The 27,719-nt window shown below is 43.1% G+C and overlaps 1 protein-coding gene and 1 long non-coding RNA gene across 2 annotated transcripts in view; one reads left to right on the top strand and one right to left on the bottom strand.

Annotated features, from left to right (window-relative positions):
* Nucleotides 1-27,719, bottom strand: part of DNAH6 (dynein axonemal heavy chain 6) — a 198,755-nt gene that overhangs the window by 51,190 nt on the left and 119,846 nt on the right. The window contains exons 42-55 of the mRNA XM_045580949.1: nucleotides 26,772-26,918; nucleotides 25,508-25,581; nucleotides 23,590-23,744; nucleotides 22,647-22,878; nucleotides 19,097-19,249; nucleotides 18,437-18,577; nucleotides 15,274-15,516; nucleotides 12,566-12,733; nucleotides 11,360-11,595; nucleotides 9,295-9,556; nucleotides 6,721-6,848; nucleotides 5,360-5,552; nucleotides 3,616-3,819; nucleotides 2,806-2,931 (exon numbers count right to left, since the gene is read on the bottom strand). Of these exons, the coding sequence (XP_045436905.1) occupies nucleotides 2,806-2,931; nucleotides 3,616-3,819; nucleotides 5,360-5,552; nucleotides 6,721-6,848; nucleotides 9,295-9,556; nucleotides 11,360-11,595; nucleotides 12,566-12,733; nucleotides 15,274-15,516; nucleotides 18,437-18,577; nucleotides 19,097-19,249; nucleotides 22,647-22,878; nucleotides 23,590-23,744; nucleotides 25,508-25,581; nucleotides 26,772-26,918 (2,462 nt within the window). The remainder of the gene's footprint in view (nucleotides 1-2,805; nucleotides 2,932-3,615; nucleotides 3,820-5,359; nucleotides 5,553-6,720; nucleotides 6,849-9,294; nucleotides 9,557-11,359; nucleotides 11,596-12,565; nucleotides 12,734-15,273; nucleotides 15,517-18,436; nucleotides 18,578-19,096; nucleotides 19,250-22,646; nucleotides 22,879-23,589; nucleotides 23,745-25,507; nucleotides 25,582-26,771; nucleotides 26,919-27,719) is intronic.
* On the top strand, nucleotides 21-23,151 carry LOC118717600. Its single transcript, XR_004987542.2, has 5 exons — nucleotides 21-330; nucleotides 4,114-4,123; nucleotides 10,139-10,151; nucleotides 15,260-15,262; nucleotides 23,139-23,151. It is a non-coding gene; the product is annotated as an uncharacterized LOC118717600 (long non-coding RNA).

The following is a 27,719-nucleotide window of genomic DNA, read 5'->3' as shown; positions in this document are numbered from 1 at the left end:
TGGAGCTCACAGCTTCCTAGTCTTACTACTTTGACTGCCATGATGTGGCTTTGGAGAACTTTGCCAACTCTTTTCTTCACCAATCTCAGGAAGAGAGGGAGCATGCTGAGAAACCGATGAAGCTGCAGAACCAACTAGGCGGCCGAATCTTCCTTCAGGGTATCAAGAAACCAGACCTGACGACTGGGGGAGGGGGCTGAACACACTGGAGTGTGGGTCAGTCACTACTGGACTTGCACAATCTGGCCAGTGACAAAAATGACCCCCATTTGTGTCACTTCATTGAGACTCATGACCTGAATGAGCAGGTGAAATCCATCAGAGAATTGGGTTGCCTCATAACCAGCCTGTACAAGAGATGGGTCCCCAGAATCTCTGTGACAAGCACAGCCTGGGAGACAGTGATGAGAGCTAAGCCTTAGGCTGCTCCCCAGAGCCACAGGGGTCACCTCCCTGGTCAGCAGAACGTGCATGTTGGAGTTACCTTTACCTTTTAGGTGACTTGTACCAAATCATCTACTTATGTTCTTTAATTTGTACCATTTCTTCAAGCAAAGTAATTTGGTACCTCAGCCTCCCCCTCCCAACTCAAGACATCAACTTCTTCAAATTCCTTAGGCCTCAACATTTACTTTGAACAAGCAGTCTTTTAGTGATTGTCTGGATATTTCACACTATCCGCTCACCTCACTAATGGTCTATTTTCCAGTGATTGCTTTATCAATAGTCTAGGGCAGTGGTCGGCAAACTCATTTGTCAACAGAGCCAAATATCAACGGTACAACGACTGAAATTTCTTTTGAGAGCCAAATTTTTTAAAACTTAAACTCCTTCTAATGCCACTTCTTCAAAATAGATTCGCCCAGGCCGTGGTATTTTGTGGAAGAGCCACACTCAAGGGACCAAAGAGCCTCATGTGGCTCTCGAGCTGCAGTTTGCCGACCATGGGCCTAGGGAAATAAGAGCTCGTGAGGGCAACACATTGGTCATCCACAGAAGGAAGAAGCTGAGAAAGGAGAGTCCCTGCAAGGTCTTCCCCCAAGAGGCCCAGACACAAAGGACCCGTCCGCTCCCAGTCTTCAGCTTGCTGTCCAAATCTGGCCTCCGCGGCCTGTTTCTGTAAAGCTCTGGAGCTAAGAATGGCGTTTATCCTTTTAAACGGTGGTAAAAACAAACAAACAAACAAACAAACCTTCCAAACCTAACCAAAGAAGAATATTTGTTCAGAGAATGTTTGTACAGACTGCATGTGGCCTGAAAAAACTAAAATATCTGGCTCTTCACAGAAAAAAATTTGTGGACTCTCATATAAGACAGTGAACCCCTCCCCCAAGCAAATCTGGTTAGTGGTAAGAACTTGAACTTGCAGACGTTGCCAACAGACCCCATGACAAACATTGTCAGCGTCCACGCGGTGGGGGCCCATGGCCCAGGGGCTGTCAACACTGGATTGTCGTCAGTAGTTAATAAGCTTTGTTCACACTGAGGCATGGTACCCAAGCATGGAAGCTCTTAAAACAAAAGTTTTGTGAGATAAAGTTTCCCTTACTACTCAGGATACAGTTTTGTATTTTTAAAATTCTGCTCTATGTCATTAAAAACACGCTGGTTTGAGATAGACTAACTCAATTTCCCACCATGAATGGGTGGAGACAAAATTTAAAAATACCCTCCTATAAATGCCTAAAATAGCCAAATGAAACCAGGTGTGCAATGCTACTACTGATTCCATCCCATTCCTGGCCGGGGCCCTGAGCACTCAGTTATGGACACCCCCCCTGACCCTGCTGACCAGGGCAGCACATGCCAGAAAGGCCTCTGTCCGCTGCCACGAGAGAGGAGTTCCCTCAGGACTTCCTGTGTTATGAAGTGAACCGGAGTTCAGGAATCCGGGGTGGGTTAACATAGCTGTGCCCCGTCAGCTTTGGAGAGACCTCACCCTCTCCTGGAATGTCAGGATTCAAATCAGGACCTGAGACCCATTACAGCACTTCCCTGGGCTGGTCAAGGCCACAAGCCACACATGGCAGCTTTATGTCCTATCTCTCCCCTCCCCTTAATGCTATGTGAGCACTAGGCTTGCCCCTGCAAAGCCCTTAGCACTAATTCTCTTCCACCCCTTCTCTCATTACCTCTCTCTTTTCTCTGTTTACTTTGTCCCCAGCTAGACTGTAAGCTATTGAGGCCTGGGAATGCCAATCCTCCCTTCTCAGTCCCCAGGCCTCTGCCCTGTCTCACTCCCCTGTACTGTTTGCCATTGATTCTCAAACAATGTGTGTTGAATGAGTGAACCATTTCGAAAACTTCCATTCTTGGAGTGATTCTGAAGAAATGGAGCACTTGGGCTCAACAAATATCCTTTAAAAAACAAGAACACAGAAGCTCATTCTTATCACATCACTTAATCTAAGCCTGATCTTATATCTAAACAGAAGGTGATGTTTCTACCTCCTGGACTGATTTACTGGCTTCAGATCACTAGTGTGTGTGGACAGTCCCTGATGGCACCACTGCTTTGAATTTTCGGGGCAGCTAACCACCAGGAGCCACAACGAGGCCTGGGAATCAGCCATGTCCCAAAGCAGAGCCCATTCCACGTAACACCAGAACCACGTCTGCAAACAGGGAATTCTTAGGGAACCCCTGTGCGAGTTTATCGTTCAAGAAGCAAAGCCATCAGTTTGACTAACTTGCATGTGGACCTGACTGGTGTCTTCAGCGTGATGTGGCTGTGGCACGCCTAGGGTGCTGGATATAACCTGGAAGTTGGGGATTAGCAGGAGAAAAGGAGTGTGAAAAGCAAACCTCTTCCAGTAAGACAGGCAAACCGAGTCGGATGGAATTTTCGAGCGTGCGTAAGAAATTGCTATCCGTAAGCTTAATGATCTTTAAGCCATATTTGGCTTCCTTGTTCCTTATCCAGCGGTTGGCCTGTGTGAGAAAGCACAGAGCAGGACATTTGCTGTAGGGCTTAATGGATGGCTAAGAGGTTGAAAGCTTTTAAAAGTCAAGTTAAGAAAAATTTGTTCAATCAAGAAACAGGTTTGAAAGGTAAAAATAATAACATAAAAAGTGCCACCACCACTCCCTCACTAATAAAAACAGGTTTTAAGCCCAGCATTTGGGATTCTTCCTTTTAGTCAAATTTGGAACAAGTGAAGAAAAGATCCACCTGGAAAACACTATACTTGTGCTGTTCCAGCCTGTCTCTCTGCTTCACAACGGCTCCTTTTCCAAACCTGGTGGAGTCTGACCTGAGCCACGGGGTTAGGAGTCAGGACGTGGGATTCTGTAAATTCTAGGCAGGCTGGCCTTAAAACTCATCAGACCCTTACTTCGTTTTGACTCCTCAGACTTTTTAGGAACAAGGACTATATCAGAATGAATTTCTGCTCTCACCGAAAACAGGAGTCAAGGCCAATCCCCTAATCACAGTGAGGTTATGGGCGCCTCCCTTTTTGCATCGACTGGATGTGGGAGATGGGCTAAAAGACTCTAAACTCCCTCTAGGTCTCCATCCCAGAATCTCACAAGTCGGTTCAAGTCCACGTTAGCCCCGGTAATGGGCAGCACAATGTTAGGCAGAGCCAACCTGAAGAAGCACCTGTTACACACCTGATCTTGGGGGTCAATCATCAAAGGCCATCGTCTCCCTTGAGTCACCAAAATGCCATTTTCCGTGGATATCATGTCCCGGGGCAGCCCATCCGTGTTCCACTGCCGAACTTCGTAGGGATCGCCCAGAATGCTGATGAGATTGAAGGAAGAATCGATGGGGATCTCCAGAGACTGGCAGTCCTGGGTCCAGCACTCGATCAGCTGCAGGGGCAGGAGAGCTCACTTGTAGAGAACAGGAACCTCAGTAAGTGAGTGCACACACGCCACGTTGGATTAAGGGGAAGTCCTGCCAGGTTCGGCAGGCATCCTGGAGAGGAGCATGGGGCACAGGAAGTAGACTAAAAATCGGGAGGTCTGGCCCTTTGGAATGGACCTCATGTGTAAATGACAAAGAGACACAGTATTTTCAATAAGGCTACTCATTAGACCCTTACTTCATTTCAACTCCTCTTGGGAGAGTCTGGAAACACGTGGAGAAGTTGGGGTTAACATAAGGTGACCAGATGTCCCGCTTTTGGCGGGACAGTTCCGATTTTTAACAATTTGTCCCGCGTCCCACGGCATTTTATAAAAGTCCAAAAGATTTAAAAGAATCTTTCCAAAAATCAAGACTTTTTTTTAAAATGCCGCGGGACGCGAGACAAATTTTTGAAAATTGGAACTGTCCTGCCAAAAGCAGGATGTCTGGTCACCTTAGGTTAACACATGTGTCAAACACAAGGCCCGCGGGCCAAATCCGTCCCGCCAGGCCTTGCAATGTGGCCCGCACCGCGCTGTCATCACTGCATTCCGCTGCGTTTCCGTCACAATGACAGTTTATGACTGTTCAGTAAACCATTCAGCCCGCGATTTAGGCTGGATTTTAGATTTTGGCCCCTTCTCTGATTGAGTTCGACACCCCTAGGTTAACACAATGACCGTGGGAACTACCAGCAGTTAGTGGGTTGGGGGAGAGGGATGCTGGCATGTCACCTCCTTCGATGAGTAGTGGCACAGTCGTGCACAACAGAGAACAGTGCATCCCCAGGAGCACCACTGGGCTCCTGCGGAGTCTGAGTCCTATGCTGACTGCATTTGGCAACTCAGACAAGGGTGAAACCTTTTAGGGAGGCATTTCGTAAAAATGGCTTGAAAATCACGCCTGACCATTTGGATTCCAGCGCCTTGCTTTGCCTAGTTATTTTGAAGCCTCCTCACCAGTTCAGGCTGACTTTAGATGTCACTTCTGATCATAATAGCAGGGGACTCCCTGTCCCTTTTTCTTCCCCCACGTTCTTGTGATGTGAATGTAAGTGATGAATAACTTTCTAAGGCAGGAAAAGAAATGGAAGGGGAAAGAGGAAGGGGAAGGGGAGGGGAAGGGAAAGGGGAAAGGAAGGGAAGGAAGGGAAGGAGAGGGGAAAGGAAAGGGGAGGGGAAGGGAAAGGGGAAGGGGAGGAAGGGAAAAGGGAGGGGAAGGGAAAAAGGAAGAGGAGGGAAAGGGGAAGGGGAGGAAGGGGAAGGGGAGGAAGGGAAAGGGGAGGGGAAGGGAAATAAAAGGAAGGGGAAAGGGAAGGGAAGAGATGTGTTAGGGAAAGGCTAAGGGTTGTGGAGGTAGAAATAAATTTCTGGGTGGAGAACCTCCATCTAAACTCAGGAAAAGGAGTAAGTAACTGTCCTCCTCCTACCCCCTCATCCCCCCTCCCACCAGCTTAGTTCCAGCTGCTTCCCGGCACTCTTTAGAGAAGGCATGTTTACTCACCAGTTGCCGATACTGGGCTGTGAAGGCCCCGTAATAGGCCACACAAGCTGATGCTATGAACACGTTCCCAATGATATTTGATAGCTCATCGTCAAATTTTTGGATGGTTTCTTCCCATCGAACTTTCTCATCTCCTAAGGCAGCTGTCAGCTTTCCAGCACGTATCAGACGTGCTTTTGTCAGGGCCATATTCCTTGCTGGAAAATATTAAGAAAATCAGATTATGTTACTTAATCTTTTCTCAAAATAGAAGTTTATTCAACTGCTTCTGTTTTTGGTAGGAATTAGCACTATTTAAGCACTCACTCTGTGCTATTTATTTTCTGAATCAAATGCATGTGTTGCTTTATGTTACAACTAGAGGCCTGGTGCAAGAATTCATGCATGGATGGGATCTGGCTGGCCCCGCCCCAATTGGGGTGGAGGGACTGATCAGGGCTGGTGCCAGTGGGGTGGGGGAAGGGGATGGCAGGAGGTTGGCCAGTGAGCCCTGCCCCCAATTGGGTTTGAGGGGGTGCCAGGGCCAGCTGGGGGGAGGGGCTTTGGGAGGTTGGCAAACTGGGGGGAGGGACCACAGGAAGTTGGCCAGCCAGGCCCCCTCCCCCACCACCCCCTGCAGTGTGCCTCATAGAGACCTGTTATTCCTGTTGTTTTGGTTGCTTAGGGTTATATATATATATATATATGTAACATGCCCCCAACAAGCCATATTCACATATAGGGGTTGAATCTATACAATATTCCAGTTCTTCTAATTTTATATTAGGAGGCATTTCATGCACTAGTCTAATGAAATTATGTCCTCCATGCTGAATGAAGCTGAGATATGACTCACTGCCTAAAAACTCCTTCTACTTTTGTCCTGGCCAGTTTTACTAGTGGTTAGAGCACATGTGTCAAACACAAGGCCCGCGGGCCAAATCCGTCCCACCAGGCCTTGCAATGTGGCCCGCACCGCGCTGTCATCACTGCACTCCGCTGCGTTTCCATCACAATGACAGTTTATGACTGTTCAGTAAACCATTCGGCCCCCGATTTAGGCTGGATTTTAGATTTTGGCCCCTTCTTTAAAAAGTTTGAGGACGCCTGGCAAGTGTTGGCCCAAGGACCGAAGGTTTGTGGTTCAATTCCCAGTTGAGGGCAAGTACCTCAGTTGCAGGTTTGCGGCCCAGTGGGGATGCATGTGGGAGGTAACCAATCAAAGTGTCTCTCTCACGTCCATGTTTTCTCCCCCCCCTCCCCCCGCCCCACGCAACTGCCTTCTTCTCTTTCTAGAAATCAATGGAAAAAGCAAGCAAATAAACAAAAGTTTATTTTTGAAAATCAGGCATTTTCTGACCAAAATACATCTTATGAGTTACTTACTCAGACTTTCTTTCTCACTCACACTCTTGTCATATTTATCTTGTAAGGTCTGTATCTGTTCTTCCACTTTTCTTAGCAATTCTCGCTTTTCTTTCAGGGTAGCCATTGTAATATCAAGTTCAGCCTAATAAAATAAGGTAAAATATATATGAATAGGCCCCCAAAGAAGGCGAAATCTGCCCATGTATAGTACATTTTTTAAAAAGTAGGATGGATTTAGGTTCCCTTTTTCACATCCTCAAACATTTTGAGATAATATACAAAGTTGAAACAAATGTAAAATCACAAAGGATAAGAGCAGAAGCAAACAGAGGAGAACAAAACGGAAACAAAGTCCAATGAAATAAACGCTAGAAGGAAAAGAGAGACAGATTTACCAGGCATTGGGGGTGAATCAGTGACTACACTGGATTACCAACTTTGAACGATTAAACAAATGAAATAGCCCTGCAGCAGTGAAAACGGATCTTTCGTGACTAGTTCTCAGGAGCAGGGATCGCACACCAGGCCTGCGAGCCAGCGCCAGTCTGCTGCCTGCTTTCAGATGGTTTGTGAGTGAGTGGTTGGGGGAAAAAAAAATCAAAAGAACAATACTTCATAACACATGGTGATGGTATGAAACTTAAATCCCAGTGTCTACAAATGAAGTTGTATTGGAGAGCAGCCATGCCCATTCCTGTGTGCGGTGCTGGATGGCTGTTTGGATGCGGTAAGGGCTGATGGCTGTTTGCATGCAGAGCAGAGTAACTGCAACAGACCTCAGAGCCAGCAAAGCTGAAAGCACTTACTATCTGAATCTTATAAAAAAAAATTTATTTATTTATTTATTTATTTATTTATTTATTTATTTTTTATTGATTTCAGTGAGGAAGGGAGAGGGAGAGAGAGATATAAACATCAAGGATGAGCATCATTGACTGGCTGCCTCCTGCACTCCCCACACTGGGGATGGAGCCCACACCTTAGCATGTGCCCTGACCTGAAATCGAACTGTGGCCTCCTGGTTCATAGGTCAACACTCAACCCCTTAGCCACGCCGGCTGGGCTATCTGCATTTTGATAGAAAAAGTGTGCCAACCCCGGCTCTGCAGCCCCAGTTCCTTCAGTAACCTGCTCCACTACATGACCACTCGGTCCTGCTTGGGACCTCACTTCTGATTGTGGATCAAGCTAGATTTCAGAGACTCAGAGGGCTCTGTCAAGGGTGGGAATAATTAGAAAAGGGAAACATAGAACATCTGATCTTAGAACTAAAAGGGACTGAAAAAATATCATAGGCAAAGTGAATACACTAAGAATTCATTTTCCTCTTTTGCTGGAAGAGGGTTGATTTTAGAGGTCATTTCTGAAAAATAATAAATAATAAATAAATAAATAAAAATCTTTGCTACAGAGTGGCTAAGAGCCCCAGTTATGGGGCCAGAAAGATTCTTACCCAGCCCAGTTCTACCAATTTCAATACCTGTCTTGGTGGTTTTGTTAAGCCTCAGTTTCCTAACCTATAAAATGGGGATAATAGCCCGTGAGGATTAAATGAGATGGTACGTGTGAGACTCACCCACAGCCTGGCACATGGTAAACAACTCATGAGGACACTCCTGATGTGAAATTCTCAGGAGTCGACTCTGGAGCAAAAATGAAACACCTGGGGATGCCCTGTTCTAATTCCAGGGACCCTACTGAGTGTCCTGACTGGAAACTTGCCCCTGGTCCTCAGCCTCCCACCCAGCCCTAAAGAATGTCCAACAGGTGCTGGGCTCAGCCTGGAGCTCTGACAGCCGCCTCTGCTCAGGCTCCCCTGCTCTGTGCTCTGCCTCTCCCATCCTCTACCAGGACAGACTTCCCACAACACCAAGGCCGCAGGTCTCTGTTCACAACCCTGCTCCTTATGGCCTTGGCCTGGTATTGAGGGGCTCCCATTGCATGGCTCCCCCTGGTGGGCTGACCTTATGTCTTCCTCTACATCAGATCCTCAATCTCTCTGGTCCTACTCCCTGCTGTGAACACATCACAGACACATCACATCACACACACACACACACACACACACACACACACACACACACTCACTCCTGCCTCCGGCATGGCCTCTACTGAAGAAGTCTTTCCCAGTCCTCTGTCTGCTTGAACCTGTGGGTGGGACGTTTGGAAATGGTAACTTCTAGGAATCGTTGGGAAGAACGTAATTTAATCTAGAGCTCTCTGCTTTCCTTTAATTCATGTGGTTACCCAACATGTTCATCGTAACAAAATAAATTAACTAATAGGTCAAGATTTAAAAATTTAAACATTGTTGAAGGAAACATGGACAAATTCCCTATGTTCTCAAAGTAAGAAAGGCCTTTTTATGTATGACACAAAATTGAAAAGCTATAAATAAAAGCTATAAAAAAAGTTTTTACATGTGGAAACAAATAATCTTTGCCAGGTATTTTTTTTTTTAAGACAGAAACTAAAGCCCTGTTTCTATCTACATTGCATAGGGTCACCGGGGCATGATAAAGGAAGCTTGCATGAGGGGTGATCATGGCCTTTAATTCTATAAAAACATCACAACACAGATAACCTACCTGCGCGGCACGGAGCTTCTGCCTCTTTGGTTCAACTTCTTTGACCACCCGAGAGTACAGATCCATGGCTCTCACCCACATGCACATGGATTTACATGCTTTGGATACTTTCTCTACTTTCTCAGGCACAAAATCAGGATTATTAATATACTTTTGAAGCTTTGCCAATATCTGAGGCTTTATGTTTTCCTTGTCATATTCTAAAAGTCTCCTGAGAAAGTTCGAGTCACTGAGAAGTTGCTTTGCTGTTGGCCAATCAGGCCTGAAAGACAGAAGTGGTAAGTTAGAAGCACTGTAATAAAATCGCATGGGGACCAAAGAAATGCATTCTCTGGAGAACATTTATAGATATTATCCCAATAAATGGGTGGTTTTCATCTCAATACTATAATCCCAGTAAATGGTAAGTTATATACGCCATAATTAATGAGCAGACAGGTAAGTGGATGGCTGATGTTTCCTACTACCCAGTTTTAGCAGGGAACGAATCATAAAATCATAGAGTTTTAAAAATGTAAGGCAACATAGCAAAACCAGTTTTATCATTAAAATGCCCCAGGCACTCACATCTTAACCTTCTTTCCTAGTTTAGAATCACATGTGTCAAACACAAGGCCCGCGGGCCAAATCCGTCCCGCCAGGCCTTGCAATGTGGCCCGCACCGCGCTGTCATCACTGCACTCCGCTGCGTTTCCATCACAATGACAGTTTATGACTGTTCAGTAAACCACTCGGCCCGCGATTTAGGCTGGATTTTAGATTTTGGCCCCTTCTCTGATTGAGTTCAACACCCCTAGTTTAGATCATTAAAATCTCTTTCCAGGCTGAAACCGGTTTGGCTCAGTGGTAGAGCGTCGGTCTGCGGACTGAAAGGTCCCTAGTTCGATCCGGTCAAGGGCATGTACCTTGGTTGGGGGGAAAACATCCCCAGTAGGGGGTGTGCAAGAGGCAGCTGATTGATGATTCTCTCTCATCGATGTTTCTAACTCTCTATCCCTCTCTGTAAAAAATCATTAAAATATATTTTAAAAAAATATCTTTCCAGGACACTATGAATCACCTTCTAACCGATTTTGTCTCTCAGTCAACCTTACCTCCTGTGAACTTTTTAATTTTAATATATATATATATATATATATATATATATATATATATATATATATATATATTTCAGAGAGAGGAAGGGAGAGATAGAAACATCAATGATGAAAGAGAATCATTGACTGGCTGCCTCCCGCAGGCCCCCCTCTGGGGATCGAGTCCACAATCTGCGGATGTGCCCTTGACTGGAATCGAACTCAGGACCCTTCGGCCAATGCTCTATCCACTTAGCCAAACCAGCCAGGGCCCTCCTATGAACTTTTGCCAAATTGGTCTTCCTCACATGAAAATCCGATCATGTTGAAAATGTTCAACAGCTCTCAGTCCCCTGTGGCCAGCGCTCTCCATCTGTGCTTTAAGGGCTGCGAGGCCCCACTGAGGTGCTGGCCAGAGGGTCGGGAAGAAAGCCTGGCAGGGGGTGCTCTAGCCCTTTTCCCTTTGCTTTGATCAGTTTTATATGGATAGGTTTCATATAACATAATTTTTATTGAAAAATAAAAGTAAGGAAGATTGTATTACTAAAGAAATTTTGAAAACTACATGTTTACCAGAAGAAATCTGAACTGCTTAGCACAGTATATGAGACCTTTCATGATGTAATCCCTGCCTCCCTGCCCAGCCCATCCCATCCCATGAGCACTGAAGGTCAGTGGGCTCTCTCCATGGTCCTACTCTTCACCTGAGCATCATCCCTCAAAAACCCCACTCACATCTCCCCAGGGGCACTCTGATCTCAGCCCTCCTAATACTAGGCAACTTTCTCATGTCTTAAAAGTAATACTTTTCATGTCTGTCTTTGCAGCAGACTGTATGTGCCTTGTTAAAAAAAAAAAATGCTTTTTGAGTCAATTTGTTGAATGACTGCCCAAATCAATGAATGGGTAGAGAAGAGAACGAACACGGAGAAAAACTGCAAAGAAATCCCACCAGATGTTTCGGTGACACACGATTCTGGGTTACTCACTTGGCATTCAAGAGAATGGAAATTGCTTCCATAACAGTCATGACCATGTCTGGGGGCTTCGTAAAAACTCTGATTTCAGATATATCGGCTTTATCTAAGGAGTCCAGCGCTTTATTGGCGGCATCAAGTGCAGGCAGAGCTTCTTCAAGGTCTCTCTGAGCATCATCAGCGATTGCTTGGGTTTCTTCGGCTTTGACCTTGGCCACTGCTTCATCTTCTTGCACAACGCTACGGACCTAAACATTGAAATATGACTGCTTAAGTGGTCTCAATAGTTTAATTTCAATACTTAAAAACAAAGCCAATAATAATGTCATATTTGCCCCTTTGGATTAGACGGATGAGGAAAGAGGATTAGCTATACTGAATTTTACTCTCCCCTTACTGCGTCTCATGCTATGCTGATAGAATAATGGAGAAAAAGTTGGAATTGACAGTTCCTTCTGGGACAGTGGTCGGCAAACTCATTAGTCGACAGAGCCAAATATCAACAGTGCAATGATTGACATTTCTTTTGAGAGCCACATTTTTTAAACTTAAACTTCTTCTAACGCCACTTTTTCAAAATAGACTCGCCCAGGTGAGTATTTTGTGGTATTTTGTGGAAGAGCCACACTCAAGGGGCCAAAGAGCCTCATGTGGCTCATGAGCCGCAGTTTGCTGACCGCTGTTCCAGGAGAAGAAAAGGTACGTTAGGTTTTTGGGCAGTACTTTTCTTTCTTTTCTTTTCTTTTTAAAATATATTTTATTGATTTTTTTTTTTTTTTTACAGAGAGTAAGTGAGAGGGATAGAGAGCTAGAAACATTGATGAGAAACATCGACCAGCTGCCTCCTGCACACCCCGAACTGGGGATGTGCTCACAACCAATGCACATGCCCTTGACCGGAATCAAACCTGGGACCTTTCAGTCCGCAGACCGATGCTCCGTTCACTGAGCCAAACTGGTTTCCGCAAGGACATTACTTTTCTTACAACTCTCTCTTTGGGTTCCACTCTTTAGGTTCACTCATCTTCAGGGAGAGAATCAGACTGTTTTATTGAAGGGAGATTGTTTACAACTTAAAATAAATGCTAGTCTGTCATTTAACTATTTTAACGACATGTAAGATTAAAAAAAAAAAAAATCTAATCCTTTGTCTTTGTACATAAGTGATCAGTTGGTGACTAAAGCTTTCTCACCCACAAGTCAGGTTAGTCAGCGTACCTGATCAGCATTTTCTTGATCCGCTGCCAATTTGTCCATCAGGGCTTCAACATCTTGTGATTTTGTATAGAGGATAGGTTCTAAAGCAGAAAGATCAGATTTCATTTTATCTACCAGTAGGTTGGTTTCCAATAGCTTGGTAAGACCATTCGTCACCCGATCACGTGCCTAAAGGACAATGAAAATGTTTATTATAATGAAACTATACATTTACTGGCCTTTCTTACTCATGTAATAGAATTTTACATTTGCAGAATTGGCAAATCAGTTTGTAATATTTAAAATTGTGACTGTATGCCCAACTGGCATGGCCCAGTGGTTGAGTGTCAACCTATGAATCAGGAGGGCAAGGTTCGATTCCCCATCAGGGCACATGCCCAGGTTTCGGGCTCGATCCCCCAGTGGGGGCTATGCGAGAGACAGCTGATCAATGATCTCTCACATCATTGATACTTCTCTCTCTCTCTCCATCTCTCTTTCTCTAAGAAATCAATAAAAACATGACATTCACCAGGAGGTATGAGTCCATGCCCCCTGTCCACCAGAGTGGGGCATCACTGGGCTGTGGGCTCACTATGTATTTTTTTTCTTCCTGTGGTCAGTTGGTAGCATGTTGAATGAATGAGGACAAGTTCAGACAGAAATTTCTGGAGGCCACAACTCTGAGAGCTGCGACAAGAGAAAATTTCTTTTTTTTTTCTTTACAAGAGAAAAATTCTGAGATGTCCTAAATTAAATTATAGCAGACTGGAGAGTGGGAGGAAGAGACAAGGAAAGTTAATCAGTTAGTAGCCACGGGACTAAACTAACAACAGATTGCTCATATTCCTGATAGTATGTTGAAACCTTTGATCAACTTCTGTATGCCTACTTCAGAGACTATTCAGGCAGCTCACAGGCACCAGCATATCTTGCTTATGCTTGAACTTTCTGGACTATTGCCCCAAATAGTCCCAAAGCATTAAATACTTCTTTTTGATGTACAAGTCACCCGTCCCAGAACTCTCCCAGCATCACCTACCCACAACCCCCTTGTCTGTAGCCAATGTAAATTTTTCCAAAATAACCTACATCTTTCTCCCCAAACTCATTGTATAAAAGAACCTTGTGAGCTTCAGGACAGCAGATAAATATTCTTTTCTCCACCCAGCCCTCCTGCTGGCAGAGTAGAATGCGGGTTCAGGGACCTGGTCGTTTTTCTGGCTAGCATGTTGCTCAATAAATCGTTTCTCTCAAGACAATGTTCAGCCTCAAATCCTTGAAAGTTTTTTTTTTCCTTTTAAACACTTGTTTCCTCAGAATGGTCAGCAGGGCTGAGAACCCCCATGGGGATAGTGTCCTAGGTACTTCTTTAGGTTGGTGGATCCAAACCCTACTTCCCAATGGTTAAAAACTTTTAACTAGGATGGAAAGGGTGGCATCTGGTACAGAAGACACGTAGGAATAACATTTTTTGGAGGTGAATCAGAAAGCTTGGTTGAGATTTGACAGGTTTCAAAAATCTCTGTCAAGTTCTTTGACATTTACCAGGTAAAAATCCACTGAAAAACATTTAAAATATATGTGATAAATGCATTCATTTTTATTCTGTTGAAAATTTTAGGTCATGTGAGTAGCCTGATGATGATGATGATAACGATGATGGTAGCAGCCACTATTTTCCGAGTACCTCATATGCATCAGAACATATATCAAGTACTGCACAATCTTATTTAAATTCCACAACAATACAAGAGGTCGATAGAGATATATTTAACCATATTTTCTAGTAAGACTTAGAGAATTTGTAAAACATGCTTAAGGCTGTGTAGGAAGAAAGAGGCAGAGCATCGGTTGTACATAGTCTGCCTGACACCGAAGTCTCAGCTCTCCCTGGGAACTATTGGTACATTAGATGACAAAATCCCCATTTCCGTTATCTAATAAAGTTTTCTGGTTACTAGCTCTCTGCTTAACTTTGATGCTGTTATAATGTCCATATCATTCTATTGAGCCAATGACACTCATGTAAGTGATAGAAGTGATATATTGTATATTATGGAAGGGAAACACTCATGGACCGACAGCATGATACAGGTTTTTGTCATATTGTCGGTTGTCAAGGGCACTTGTCAGGATGGAGAGGACTCCAGCAGGTAAGATGGCACATAGACCTCCCACTCACTCTGGCAAAAGTTTTAAGTTCAAGCAATACATTTTTAAAAAGAGATACTTTTATTGATTTCATAGAGGAAGGGAGAGGGAGAGAGAGAGAAATATCAATTATGAGAGAGAATCATTGATTGGCTGCCTCCTACATGTCCCACACTGGGGATCGAGCCCACAACCTGGGCATGTGCCCTGACCGGGAATTGAACCATGACCTTCTGGATCATGGATGATGCTCAACCCCTGACCCACACCAGCCTGAATAAGTAGTAGAAACATTTAAAAATGATTACATATATATTTATATTTGATTAATTCTCACCTGAGGATAGTTTTTCCCCATTGATTTTTTTAGAGAGAGTGGAAGGGAGGAAGCATGTGGGGAGAGAGAGAATCATCGATGCATGAGAAACACATCCATTGGTTGCCTTCTACATGCATTATGACTGGGGTTGGAGATGGACCCTGCAACCCAGGTACATGCCCTTAACTGGGATGCAAACCTGAGACCCTTTGGTGCTCAAACCATTTAGCAACACCAGCCAGTGTGTTCAACTTACTGAAACCAACTGCTTCTTTTTATCACTGAGCATAGTTAGGTAGAGATTGATGAGTTCCAGGTAGGAGGTGGGTGTGGTATAGTACCGTCTCCGGAGCTCTGTGTAATAGCGTTCTGCCATATTGGAGACACTTAAGTGAACATTCACACACATGAGGGAAAGCTTTTCTCTTAGATCATCAGCTCCGGTGTCAACATGTGAGAAAAATGTCTTTGATACAGAAAGAAGTGCTTCTCTAGGCCACTGTAAATAAAGACAGTTTGGAAAATCTGTTGCTCATTTCCATAATATGTGACTTAACAAATAAGAAAAATGTATATCTCACCTGGTTTACTCCTACTCATGCCTATGATCTATATATATAAAACACTAATATGCAAATAGACCGAACTGCAGAACAACCGTACAAACAATTGGTTGCTATGATGTGTGCTGACCATCAGGGGGTGCATGCGGAACATGGTGGGCATTGACAGTAGGCAGCAGTGTGTGAAACATGGTGGGCATTGGCTGCAGCAGGATGGTGGAGCAGGTGAGCAGGGGCGCCAGACCAAGGCAGGCGGCTGGTCACTGTCATCGGGGCGAGCCTCTAGTGGTTACTGAACATTCTTTGCTCCTACATGTTTCGGTCCTGCCTGGCTCTCGCACCTGCTGCCAGTGCTGACCCCAGCACTGAGCCACCGCTTGCACCAACTGCTGGTGCCTGGTACCAGCCCCTATCGCTCGGTGCCATCAGCAGGTGCGAGTGGTGGTTGCCAGCACTAATCACTCCTCAGGGCTTCTCCATCTCTCATTGTTCCTGAGGGGCTATCAGGGGTGGCATTAGCCACTCACACCTGCTGACTGCACCAGCCCCAACCCCACTCTACCAGTTGCTGGTGCCGGCCCCTATTGTTCTGTGCCGTCAGTGGGTGCAAGTGGGGCCTGCACCATCAGTGTGTGGGAGCGGCGGCAGCAGCGGGAGCAGGCAGGGCTGCCAGCAGACAGGGGACAGGGGACCGTAGTGGGAAGGGCTGGGCTGGGGTGCAGAAGATGGGCCAAGACCCACCCCTATGCCTCACCCACAGCCTCATGGGCCGTAGTTCATTTCAAGGTGCATGAATTCATGCACTAGGCCCCTAGTGTTTAATAAACTGAACAGCTGTGTTCATTTGAGGGAGATGTGAATCTGCATTTGCTCTCCTCAGTACAGTGTCTGGCACACAGCAATTGTTCAATAAGTTTTTGTTGATTAATGAATGAGTAATTAGGTATCTCTGGGATAATTCCATATATTCCATATATTATGAGGACCTTATGTGCTCACTAGGTTATTATGCAGTTTGGACTTGAGGTCCGTTATTATAATTGCTGTCCTGCTCACCTCAACTCCTTTGCTCCTCTCTCATTTCTTTGAGCTCACCTGAACCTTAGTCAAATGCAGCTTTCTGTTACCCCATGCCAGTGACTGTACAGCTGAGCCTGGTGGAGAAACACACAGCCATGCTGACTGGTCTCACTTTAAATTCATGGCAACCAGTTCCAGCAGGTTCATAGTGCAGCCCAGAAAATCTACACTTTCTAATGCATCCCTAATGTACCGTCCTAAGTGAACATTTTACACCCTGCACTACTTTTTCAGGCTGTTAATACCGGTACTTCCTCTTTTCTCTATTTTCAGCTGATGACCTTGCTTCCCACATTACTAAAAAATAAAAAATAAAATAAAAACCCCAAACAAACCAGAAGCAATGAAAACAGAACCTCAATGAGTTCTCATGCATATGCATCTGTGCTCATACAATCTACCTTCCTTCCTGGTAGTCTGGGATAAGTTGTTCATGCTCCCTGCCAAAATCAGACCCTTCATTGATGACTTGATGTTATCCTTCCTTGTCTACTCAAAGACATTGATATAACAACCCTTAACTCTGTCTGCTGTGCCATCATTTATTTCTTTTTTTCTGCATCATTTCCATCAGCACACATATATGCTGTTTGTGCTTTTCACTTAAAAATACGTCTTTCTTTGCTACACATAGCACTCTAGCTATTACTCACATCCTGGTGTTCCTTTGGGGAAAAATGTCTTGAAAGAGTTGGCAGTAGTCTCCCCTTATCCATGGGGGATACCTTCTAAGACCCCCATGGATGCCTAAAACTGTGAATAGTACTGGACCCTATACATACTATGTTTTTTCTTCCTCTTAAACTAGAGGCCCAGTGCACGAATTCGTGCATGGGTGGGGTCCAAATGGCCTGTCCTATGGGGACCCATCAGGCTGGACTGGCGGGGGGGAGGGACCATGGGAGGTTGGCTGACTGGCCCTACCCCCGATCAGGGTGTTGGGGGCTGGGCTGGCCCTGGGGGGCAGGAGGCCCAATCGAGGCCTGGATCAGGCTGGTTGGCTGCTGTAGAGTGCATCATAGCCACCAGTCATTCTGGTTGTTCTTGTCATTCTGCTGTTCTGGTTGCTGGAGATTATATATATATATATATATATATATATATATATATATATAATGATCTTTTAATTTAAAGAAAAGCACTTAATGGCTTCTCTTTGGCATATCTGAACTGCCAGAACCACTACCACTGTGCTTTGGGGTCATTATTAAGTAAAACAAGGGTTCCTTACATATAAGCATGTGATACCTTGACAGTAGACCTGATATCTACTAAGTGACTAATGGGTGGGTAGTGTATACAGTGTGGATATGCTGGACAAAGGAATAATTCATGTCCCAGCAGGGACAGAGCAGAATGGTGTGAGATCTCATCACACTTCTTAGAATGATATGCAATTCAAAACTTAAAAATTATTTACTTCTGAAATTTTCCATTTAATATTTTTGCACTGAGGTTGACCCCGGTAACTGAAACCATGGAGACTGAAACTGTGGATAAGAGGGTGCTACTGAATTCATTGTCTCAGATTCCTTTTCCCTCTTCTCTATTGAATCTTATCTCCCATAACTCTACTAAAACAGCTCTTGTCAAAATGACTGATGTCTACATTGCAAAATTCAATAGTTTCCTCTTCCTTTATAAATTCTGCTTTGCCTTTGTCTGATAATTGTCAATGTCATCTCTTGCATATGAGTAAATTTTTAGAGGGCTTTAAAGCTAGTGCCATATTACTCCTTTAAAAACAAGCAAGTCCAACTCCAGGAAGTCACCAACCTGGACAAACCAGTCAATGGTACAGCAGTTCACAAGGGATGGGAACATCCGGCATCGGGACCGGAAGGCCTCTCCCACAGGGCTCATACAGAGAACAATATGCAGCTTCTGACGGACTCTGTTAATAAAGTATTGAAACACCTGTAAAAAAAAAAAGATTTTTTTTTCAATTCAAAATAAGGATGAAGCAACAATGAAAACAAGTATTGGCTACCGATATCAATTAAAAAATGTCAGTGAAGTAAATGTGTAAATTATTTTGAGGGAGGAAGGGAGAGAGAGAGAGAGAGAGAGAGAGAGAGAGAGAGAGAGAGAGAGAGAGAGAGAGAATGCATTTCTGTTTTAGTTGTGCCATAACCTTGCTGATAGGCAAGGGAGTGAACAGCACTGGACTCCTCAGAGGGCATGTGATATCTTTGGACAAGACAATGACCTTCATGGGGCAGTAGGGTTTCTGCTTTCCACAGACTTCTTTGGGAGTCTGGTGAACCATTGCTTTGAATGCAGGATATAAAATACAAAGAATTACTAAAGAAACCAATTAAACTGGTAAAGAAATTCTACCCACAGACTCCTTAAGGAGATTTGTGGACCCTTTTTAAGAAGGCTAAGACCATTTTTTGTTCTATAGAGGCATATAGCCATTCTCTCATGTCCTACCTCATCCCTATTTCCCTCGGAAATTCCGACTTCTTTAGCTCTTGGTCTGGTGGCTGCTAAAACCTGCTCCAGTTCATCCTTTTCAAATAAGTTAGGCACTTCACCTGAGTTCAAGATGTTATTTATATCTTCTAGAAACTCTTCCACTACAATCTGTAGAAGGAAGCAGAGTGATTATAACTCATGCAACCGTTTTACATTGTAAAGTATAAAGCAAATATTTTTTTCAAAGTTTACATTCAGTTAGTTTTATCTTTAAGAGAAAATAATCTTAAAACTTAGAATCTTAATATTCTAATGTAGTGAGCACATTGATATTTGGCATCACCTTTTACATGGTTTGGTCATATGTACAAGCATTTTATAGTCTGCTCCTTTCAGTGAAGATTATGTTGTAAATATTAATCCATAGTTCTGTAGAGTACTCATCATATTTATAATCATTAATGGGAGCATAGCACACCATTGAGCTGATGTGCCATACAGATACATAAACTGATATAGTTTACAGTCTTACAGACATCATAAGAACATATTTAGGCCCCTAGCCTTTCTCTCTGGCTGGATTATTTCCTGGGGATAAATTCCCAGGAGTGAGATTAGCAATTAAAGTACATGAATGTTTTCTGAATTTTGAAAATTTTAAAGTTTCCTATTCAATTCAAGTATGACTTCATTACCCTTTAACATGTAATGTTGTTAATGTGGGGAGTGTAAATGTTCCCTTTGGGAGAATTTAATTTGTAGTTCTTTGATTATTACTAGTAGCAAGGGCAAATATTTTCCCATATTTTTTAATTTTCGTTAAAAAATCTGCTCAAACTTTGGAACCATTTATATACAGATAGTCCCTGACTTATGATGATTCAACTTACCAGATTTCAACTTTACCATGGTATGAAAGAGATAGGCTTTTAAGAGATATTCAACAGTGTATTCAAAATAGGCTTTGTGTTAGATGATTTTGCCCAACTGTAGGCTAGTGTAATTATTCTCAGCACATTTAAGGTATGCTAGGTTAAGCTATGATGTTCGGTATAGAGTAGGTGCATTAAATGCATTTTCAGCCGAAACTGGTTTGGCTCAATTAATAGAGCATCAGCTTGGGGACTGAAAGGTCCCCGGTTCGATTCCAGTCAAGGGCATGTACCTTGGTTGCAAGCATATCCCCAGTAGGGGGTGTGCAAGAGGCAGCTGATCGATGACTCTCTCTCATCGATGTTTCTAACTCTATCTCTCTCCCTTCCTCTCTGTACAAAATCAATAAAAATATATTTTAAAAAATTAAATAAATGCATTTTCAATTTATGATATTCTCTGCTTACAGTGGGCTTATTGGGATATAAACCCATCATAAGTTGAGGGCTGAGAGCTACCCTCAGCAGTGGGCAGGACTATGACTCAGCTCTTCTGCCTGGGCAGGGTAGGGAGGCAGACCAGGTTCCAGAGATGGGAAGGCTTTTTGTTGGAGGACCTCCAATCAGACAGACCTGTGCCCTGCTCAGTTCTCTGGTCAGACTGTACCCCTATATTGGCTTCGCAGGTGAGCAAAGCTTCTGCTTAATCCTACTATGTGGGTGCTGCAGGTAGGAACTCATTCTGTCAAGTTCCAAATATTGATTGTTGTGAGTCCCCCAACCACCCATCACATTACCGGTGGTCAAGGCCTGCAGATTCCCTCATTGTCCCCACGATGTGAGACTGGCTTGAGACTCCTAAGAAGTGCTCCACAATGCGGCATAACCTGGCATCCCACCTTGACTCTCTTTTCTCACTGGAGGACTGCAGGCTCAGGGGAGACCTCTTGGCGTGATGCTGCACCAGCATGAAGCCACTCCCTTGCCATTCAACGCAGTCTGTCTCATCTCTGTTGTGCCCAGCGGGGTGATCCAGCCCCTTGTTCTAAGATTTTCTCACTGGAATCTTGTCCATGAATAGTTGATAGTTATTTTGGGGGGATGGAGTAACATGGGAACAACTTATACAACCATCTTAGTGATGTCCCCACTCCACAATTTTGTTCTGGTGTTATTCTCCTGATACTGCTAGATTGTTTATCTGCATTCTCACGTAGCTCTCTTGGCATCTTTAGGACAACTATTTTTAATTATTTGTGGGAAAATTTGTGGATCTCCATTTCTTTGGGGCCAGTCGTATTTACATCTTCCTTATTGTATTCCTTTGGTGAAGTCATGTTTCTCTGATTCTTCATGAACTCTTATAGCTTTACGTTGGTGTCTGCACATTTGAGGAAGCAGTCACCTCTTCCAGACTCTACGGACTGACTTTGGTGAGAGAAGACTTTCACCTGTGGTTAGGGGCACCCTGGGGCTTGCTATGACCCCTGGCTAGTAGTGCAGAACAGGAGGGCAAGTGTAGAGGTGTTTGATAGCACGGGGTCTGGGGTGGTAGCGTTATGTCTCTGGCTCAGGTCACTAGGGCTCACAGTGTCAACAACTATATGTATCTTGGTCAGCACTGCAGGGGGTCTGCCGTGGCTGCAAGGAGTACTTGGGGCAGAAACCGGTTTGGCTCAGTGAATAGAGCGTCAGCCTGCGGACTGAAAGGTCCCAGGTTCGATTCCGGTCAAGGGCATGTACCTTGGTTGCGGGCACATCCCCAGTAGGAGGTGTGCAAGAGGCAGCTGATCGATGATTCTCTCTCATGGATGTTTCTAACTCTCAATCCCTCTCTCTTCTTCTCTGTAAGAAATCAATTAAAAAATATATATATATATACAAAGGAGTCCTTGGATCCACAGCCTTGCCTCCAAGTCCTGTGGCTAGGAACCAGGGCAGGCATTGGCGGAGGCCACAGCCAGTGATGGGCACACATTTCACTATGAGTGTTTCTCAATTGAAAAAAAAATTTACATACTCTGATTTGAACTTACTGCATGGCACAGATGTTAAAAATTTCCCCCCATTTTATGATTGGACTTAATCCCAGTATATGTGTTTTAAAAAGTAAAATGAACTTTAAAATATTTATGCATCAGCTCTATTGCTTTCTTATTCCCTGGCTAATTTCTATAAAGGTCTCCCCCCTAATGTTAAGATATTAAAATGTAGTGAATGTAGAAAATTCTCTACTATTAAATTTAAATCAGTGAAAATGGTTGTTGTGGACATATGTAAATCCTATTTTAATTTTTAAGACACTTTAACCCCAAAACATAGCTTGTTATTTTTTCCTTTTGTTGAGAAAAGCCTATTTCCCTGATTGATTTCTCTTAGGTAATTCCTTTCTTCTATCTATCTCTACACAGAAATAGTTTACTACCTTCTGCTATCCTCATGCTTCCCCTCAAAGGAAAGTTAAAATCATTCTCACCCCCTTAACCTCTGATCATATTTACTTACTTAGAATTTAAAGGGGAAAGTAATAGTTGGTAAAATAAATTTTAAAAATGTGCTATAAAAGTCCTTTTCAAGACCAAGACATTTGTTTCCAGAGGAAACAAGTCCCTGAGCAGCATCATAAAATGATTCGAGCACATATGTGATTGTAGCCCTTTTCTGACTGATATGTTGGATACTGAAATACATACCTGTGTGTCTGTGAAGAGGAAAACCATGTTCTTGTCATCTACACCAGCCAACTTGTACAACTTCCTCAGGTCTTCATGAAAACTCTCATAATGATATCCCCGACACAGTTCAATCTGTAAACATTTGTAACCACAGATGTGAGCTGCAAGTCTCGTGAGTGACTGTTTTCCGGTGCCACCTACTCCGACGAGCAGAGCATTGCCTCTCTCCTGACGAATCATGCGGGCAATTCTGCAGGAAGCAAAGGAGAGAGAGAGAGCTATTTCAGCTGGACAGATGTGGCCTCTGCATGGAAGGCTGGCAGCCAGCTGAGTGTCATCCCTGCATTCAACTTGTTTTTTCTATAACCTTGAAGTCCTCTTTCTTTAAGCATGCACATCAGCCTTGTTATACTGTCTTGTACCTCTGTGAACACTTTTGAAAAAAAAAAATATATATACATATATTCTATTGATTTTTTTTTTTTTTTTTTTTTACAGAGAGGTAGGGAGAGGGATAGAGAGTTAGAAATATCGATGAGAGAGAAACATCGATCAACTGCCTCCTGCACACCCCCTACTGGGGATGTGCCCGCAACCAAGGTACATGCCCTTGACCGGAATCAAACCTGGGACCTTTTAGTCCGCAGGCCGACACTCTATCCACTGAGCCAAACAGATTTCAGCTGTGAACACCTTATTAGATCCTTTTTTGTAATGATCCATAACATTTAAAACAAACAAAAACCAATCTACTAAAGTTTAGTAAAAAGTAACAACCCTGGGGATACCGTAGAAAGTTCATGCATATATATGTAAGATACATCAAAACTAACTTAAATTGTACCAAGATTTGTTATAGACCTTTGTCTATCTATTTAAAGAATTTTGCACAACCTAATCCTTACATTTTAATACAAAACAAATTAGAACGATGTATATGGGGCAGCTTTTAGCACTCTACCTGGAAACGTGTTCTATTGCATCCTGGAAGAACACCAACTTTACTTCTTTGGGATTTGTAAGGTTATAATCATCAAGGTAGTCCTGGAGAACATTTGCGATTTTCTCCATATCAGGCATGTCATTATAAACCCGATCAGATTTATCCACTCCAAACTATGAGATGGTTTATAGGAGAAGAAATAAGTTGAAACACACACACACACAAGCAAACACACACCACACATGACCTTAGCAGGGGATGCTATTTTATCTACGTTGTTATTTAATCATTTGCTTACATATATGCTAGAAGGGTTTTCAAAACAAGGGAACTGGGACTAAGGGAACTCAGATTTTTGTGTCTAAGTGACAATCTATTTAATTTAACTTCCTCAAGTAGTATATTGGGATTTCAGTTTTGTTTGCAACAAAATTGACACAGGAGCTCAGGAATAGACTTAAAATTTTTCTTACTATACATTACTCTGGTTTCATAATTTTGTACCTAGGCTGTTGACATCAGAAAAATTAAATGAGTAGAAAATGATGCCTGGCCGACTGTTATGGTTATAAAAAATTCATGCCAGAACTATATGTAGTTTCCACACAGCAGCTACCCAATAAATAAATCATTGAGAATGAAATGTGGTACAAACTATAGGGAATTGAGGTCTTGTTTAGACCTATTGATGATGTCTTTTATTTGTTGCAGCAAAGGCCCTGGGAATGTTCATTTCGTAACTTTGACTAAAATGCCCATAGGCAATGCAAGAAGAGTCCAACTGTTCTTTTCCTGTGCTTTATTTCCCCATCCTATATAATAAGGAGCTAATATGCTAATTAGACGAACAGCAGAACGACCGTCCAGATGACCTTCTGGATGAAGCTGGGGCTGCGAGGGCCAAGCCCCTTGCACAAATTTCATGCATCGGGCCTCTAGTTCGTTAATAATATCACTAGAAACACAAGGGAAATATAACCCCACCTGAAAACAAATTTTGGACTTTGTGTTTAATGTAACATTTAAATAAATATATTTTATACAAATCAATGGTTTCTCTTTCGTACTTGTCAGGGGTTACCAGAGTGATGGGGAATTGCATCCGTATAACACAGTGACGAGTTCGTTCACTTGTTTAATCAGCAGTGGCTAGCTCCATGCTGGGATTCAGGGTGAACAAGGGAGGTATGGCTCTTCCTTCTCACAGACACTAGGAATGTTGAACCCAAATAAGAGTCAACTTGTAAAACAAGACAGCTGCCTGTCAACAAGGGCAGGATGCTTGGGTGGAAGTCTTATTCTAGGCAGGTCTAGAGGGTAAAATTAGGGCCCACATGTGGCTGCTGTTGGGGTGACAGACTTGAGGAACTTAATACAAGGAAAATTTTGCTGAGAATTAGAGCTCCTCTGAAATGAAGAGGGCAGCACTGTTCACCATTGCTGGAAGCATTTGAGTGGAGGATGCACAGGTACATGCAGTCTGGGGGAGTCCAGTCTTGAGTTAAGAGACTAAACCTTCTTGCCAATTAAATACCAGATGGGCCTCTGATTCAAACTATTATCAAAATGAATGTAACTAGATCAGGAGTCAGCAATCTTTTTCTGGGGGCCAGATAGTAAATATTTTAGGCTCTGCAGGCCATAGAGTCTCTGTTACTGTTCTGCCTTGTAATGCAAAAGTAACCTCATAAATAGTACAAATGGAATTGTGTGGCTGTTCTCCTATAGACTTTATTTACAAAAATGGGCAAAAGGCCAATTGGGCCTATGGGCCATAGTTTGCTGACCCCTAGTCAAGATCTTTAATTTTCACAGGTGTAAAGTTCTTATAGAATGTGAACCTGAACTTTATAATTTTCAAGTTATAAGGTTTACAATTATAACATTCATATAATTATAATCTTCAGATGTAGTCAAGTCACTAGAATATACTTGCCTTCATGAAATCTCCAAATAGGATGGGCTTGTTAAAAAAATATTCTAGGCCAATTGCAATTCCAAAATGTTTGTCTATTCAAAACACAAAATCAAAATATTAGCTATTTACTTAGAAGTCTTAATTGGTATAAATAAATCTGAGGGAAAGCCAAGTTAATATTGTACCTCTTTAGTTTGGTTGATAATCTCCCAGATTTAAGGTTAAGAATATAGAATATTAAGCATTTTATTAAATAATAGATATTGAATACAAATTAATAAGACATATTTTAGAAATATCCTGGCTTCTTATCAGACAAAATGTTTCTTCTGAATTCTCTCCTCTACTTAAAATTCTATACTTAATTAAAATATTAACCTTCTTGAATTTCAATGCAATGAATTGTATAGTACTAAATATATCCTATATAATAAAAGGCTAATATGTAAATAGACTGAACGGTGGAACAACTGAACAACTGGCCGCTATGACGTGCGCTGACCACCAGGGCGAGAACGAGGAACATGGCAGGCGTTGGCCATGGCAGGATGGTGAAGCCTGTGAGTTGGGGTGCCAGACCAAGGTGGGGTGCCAGTAGCTGTCACTGGAGTGGGCCTCTGGTGGTTACAGAAAATTCTTTGCTCCCGCACACCATGGTCCTGCCCAGCACTTGCACCAGTCCTGCTCACACCTGCTGCTGGTGCCTGAGCTGCTGCTTGCACCAGCTGCCAGCACCCTGATCCTGATTGCTCAGCTCCATCACTGGGTGCAAGTGGTGGCTGCTGATCCCGATCGCCCCTCAGGGCTTCTCCACCTTGCCCTGTTCCTGAGGGACAATCGGGGCAGCAGCCACCACTTGCACCTGCTGATGGCCCCAGTTGCACCTGCTGCTGGCACCAGCCGTAATAGCTCCATACCATCAGCAGGTGCAAGCGGGTCTGGGGCAGTCAGCACATGGGAGCAGCGATGGGAGTGAGGCTGCATGCAGACAGGGGACCAGGGGCTGAGGTGGGAGGGGCCTGGCAGGGGTGAGGAGGATGGGCCAAGGCCCGCCTCTGTGCCCATCACAGCCTCAGGGTCCGCTGTTCCTTTCAAGGTGCACGAATTCCTGCACTGGGCCCCTAGTTTTATATAAGTGAGGCATTGAAAACTTTTATTTAGGAATGACTAAAATTCACTTTGCTTTACCCTATATAAGATCATTTTAATTTTTCTTTATAGAAACCAAATTTGCTTTTCTACTAAAAAACAAGCAAAGAGCTGAATAAAGATTCATACTTACTGGCCATTTCTGTCAAAATAACATGGAAATATTCCTTGTCTTCATTATTAATCAGGCGATCATGGAAGACTCTTTGACATTCATGGCAAAATAGTCGAAATATTTGCATTTCTTCTCTTATTGTTCCTGGATCACACTGGAGGATACCTGTTTTGAAGAAAAGGAAAGAAGAAAAATTCAACACTTGTGGAACATATAGTATTAGTTTTATGACCTATAAGATCCTTAAGTCCAACTTGATTCCTACACTACCAGAAATGGGTTCTTCATCCGTGGATATACACATGTAGTAACAGTGACCTTGTTTTTTTGAAAGTAAAATTGGGACACATGACAACATCTTTCTTTTTTGCTTGCTTTGTGTTTCTTTCCCTGAACATGTGAGGTGTAAGCAATGTTCATCTTATTATTACATTCAGTTGTAGCACATTAAGTGAGGAGTGTCACTTTAAAATATATATTTTTATCAAGCAACTTCCCTGATCCCAACCTTTACACTGTTTTCAAAACATCAATGTCTTCTCTCTCTCTCTCTCTCTCTCTCTCTCTCTCTCTCTCTCTCTCTCTCTCTTTAAACCTTTCAAATCTGTATTTTTTTTTATTAAGGTATTATATGTGTACACACATTACCAATCCCACCCCCCCACTTCCATACACACCTTCCCTCCCCATACTTTTTCGTCCATTGTTTATGCTTATATGCATGCATACAAGTCCTTTAGTTGATCTCTTATCTCCCCATATATCCCTACTCTCCCCACTGTAATTTGACAGTCTGTTTGTTTCTTTACTGTTTCTGTATCTATCTTTTTGTTCATCAGTTTATAATGTTCCTTATTATCTATAAATGAGTGAGATCATGCGGTGTTTTTCTTTCATTGACTGGCTTATTTCACTCAGAATAATGTTCTCCAGTTCCATCCAGATCACTGCAAATGATAATAATTC

This window comes from Pipistrellus kuhlii, unplaced genomic scaffold, assembly GCF_014108245.1.
Source record: "Pipistrellus kuhlii isolate mPipKuh1 unplaced genomic scaffold, mPipKuh1.p scaffold_m20_p_13, whole genome shotgun sequence".
In the NCBI taxonomy this organism is placed as follows: domain Eukaryota; kingdom Metazoa; phylum Chordata; class Mammalia; order Chiroptera; family Vespertilionidae; genus Pipistrellus; species Pipistrellus kuhlii.
The sequence above is the reverse complement of the archived record's forward strand: the minus strand, read 5'-3'. Positions and strand labels throughout refer to the sequence as shown.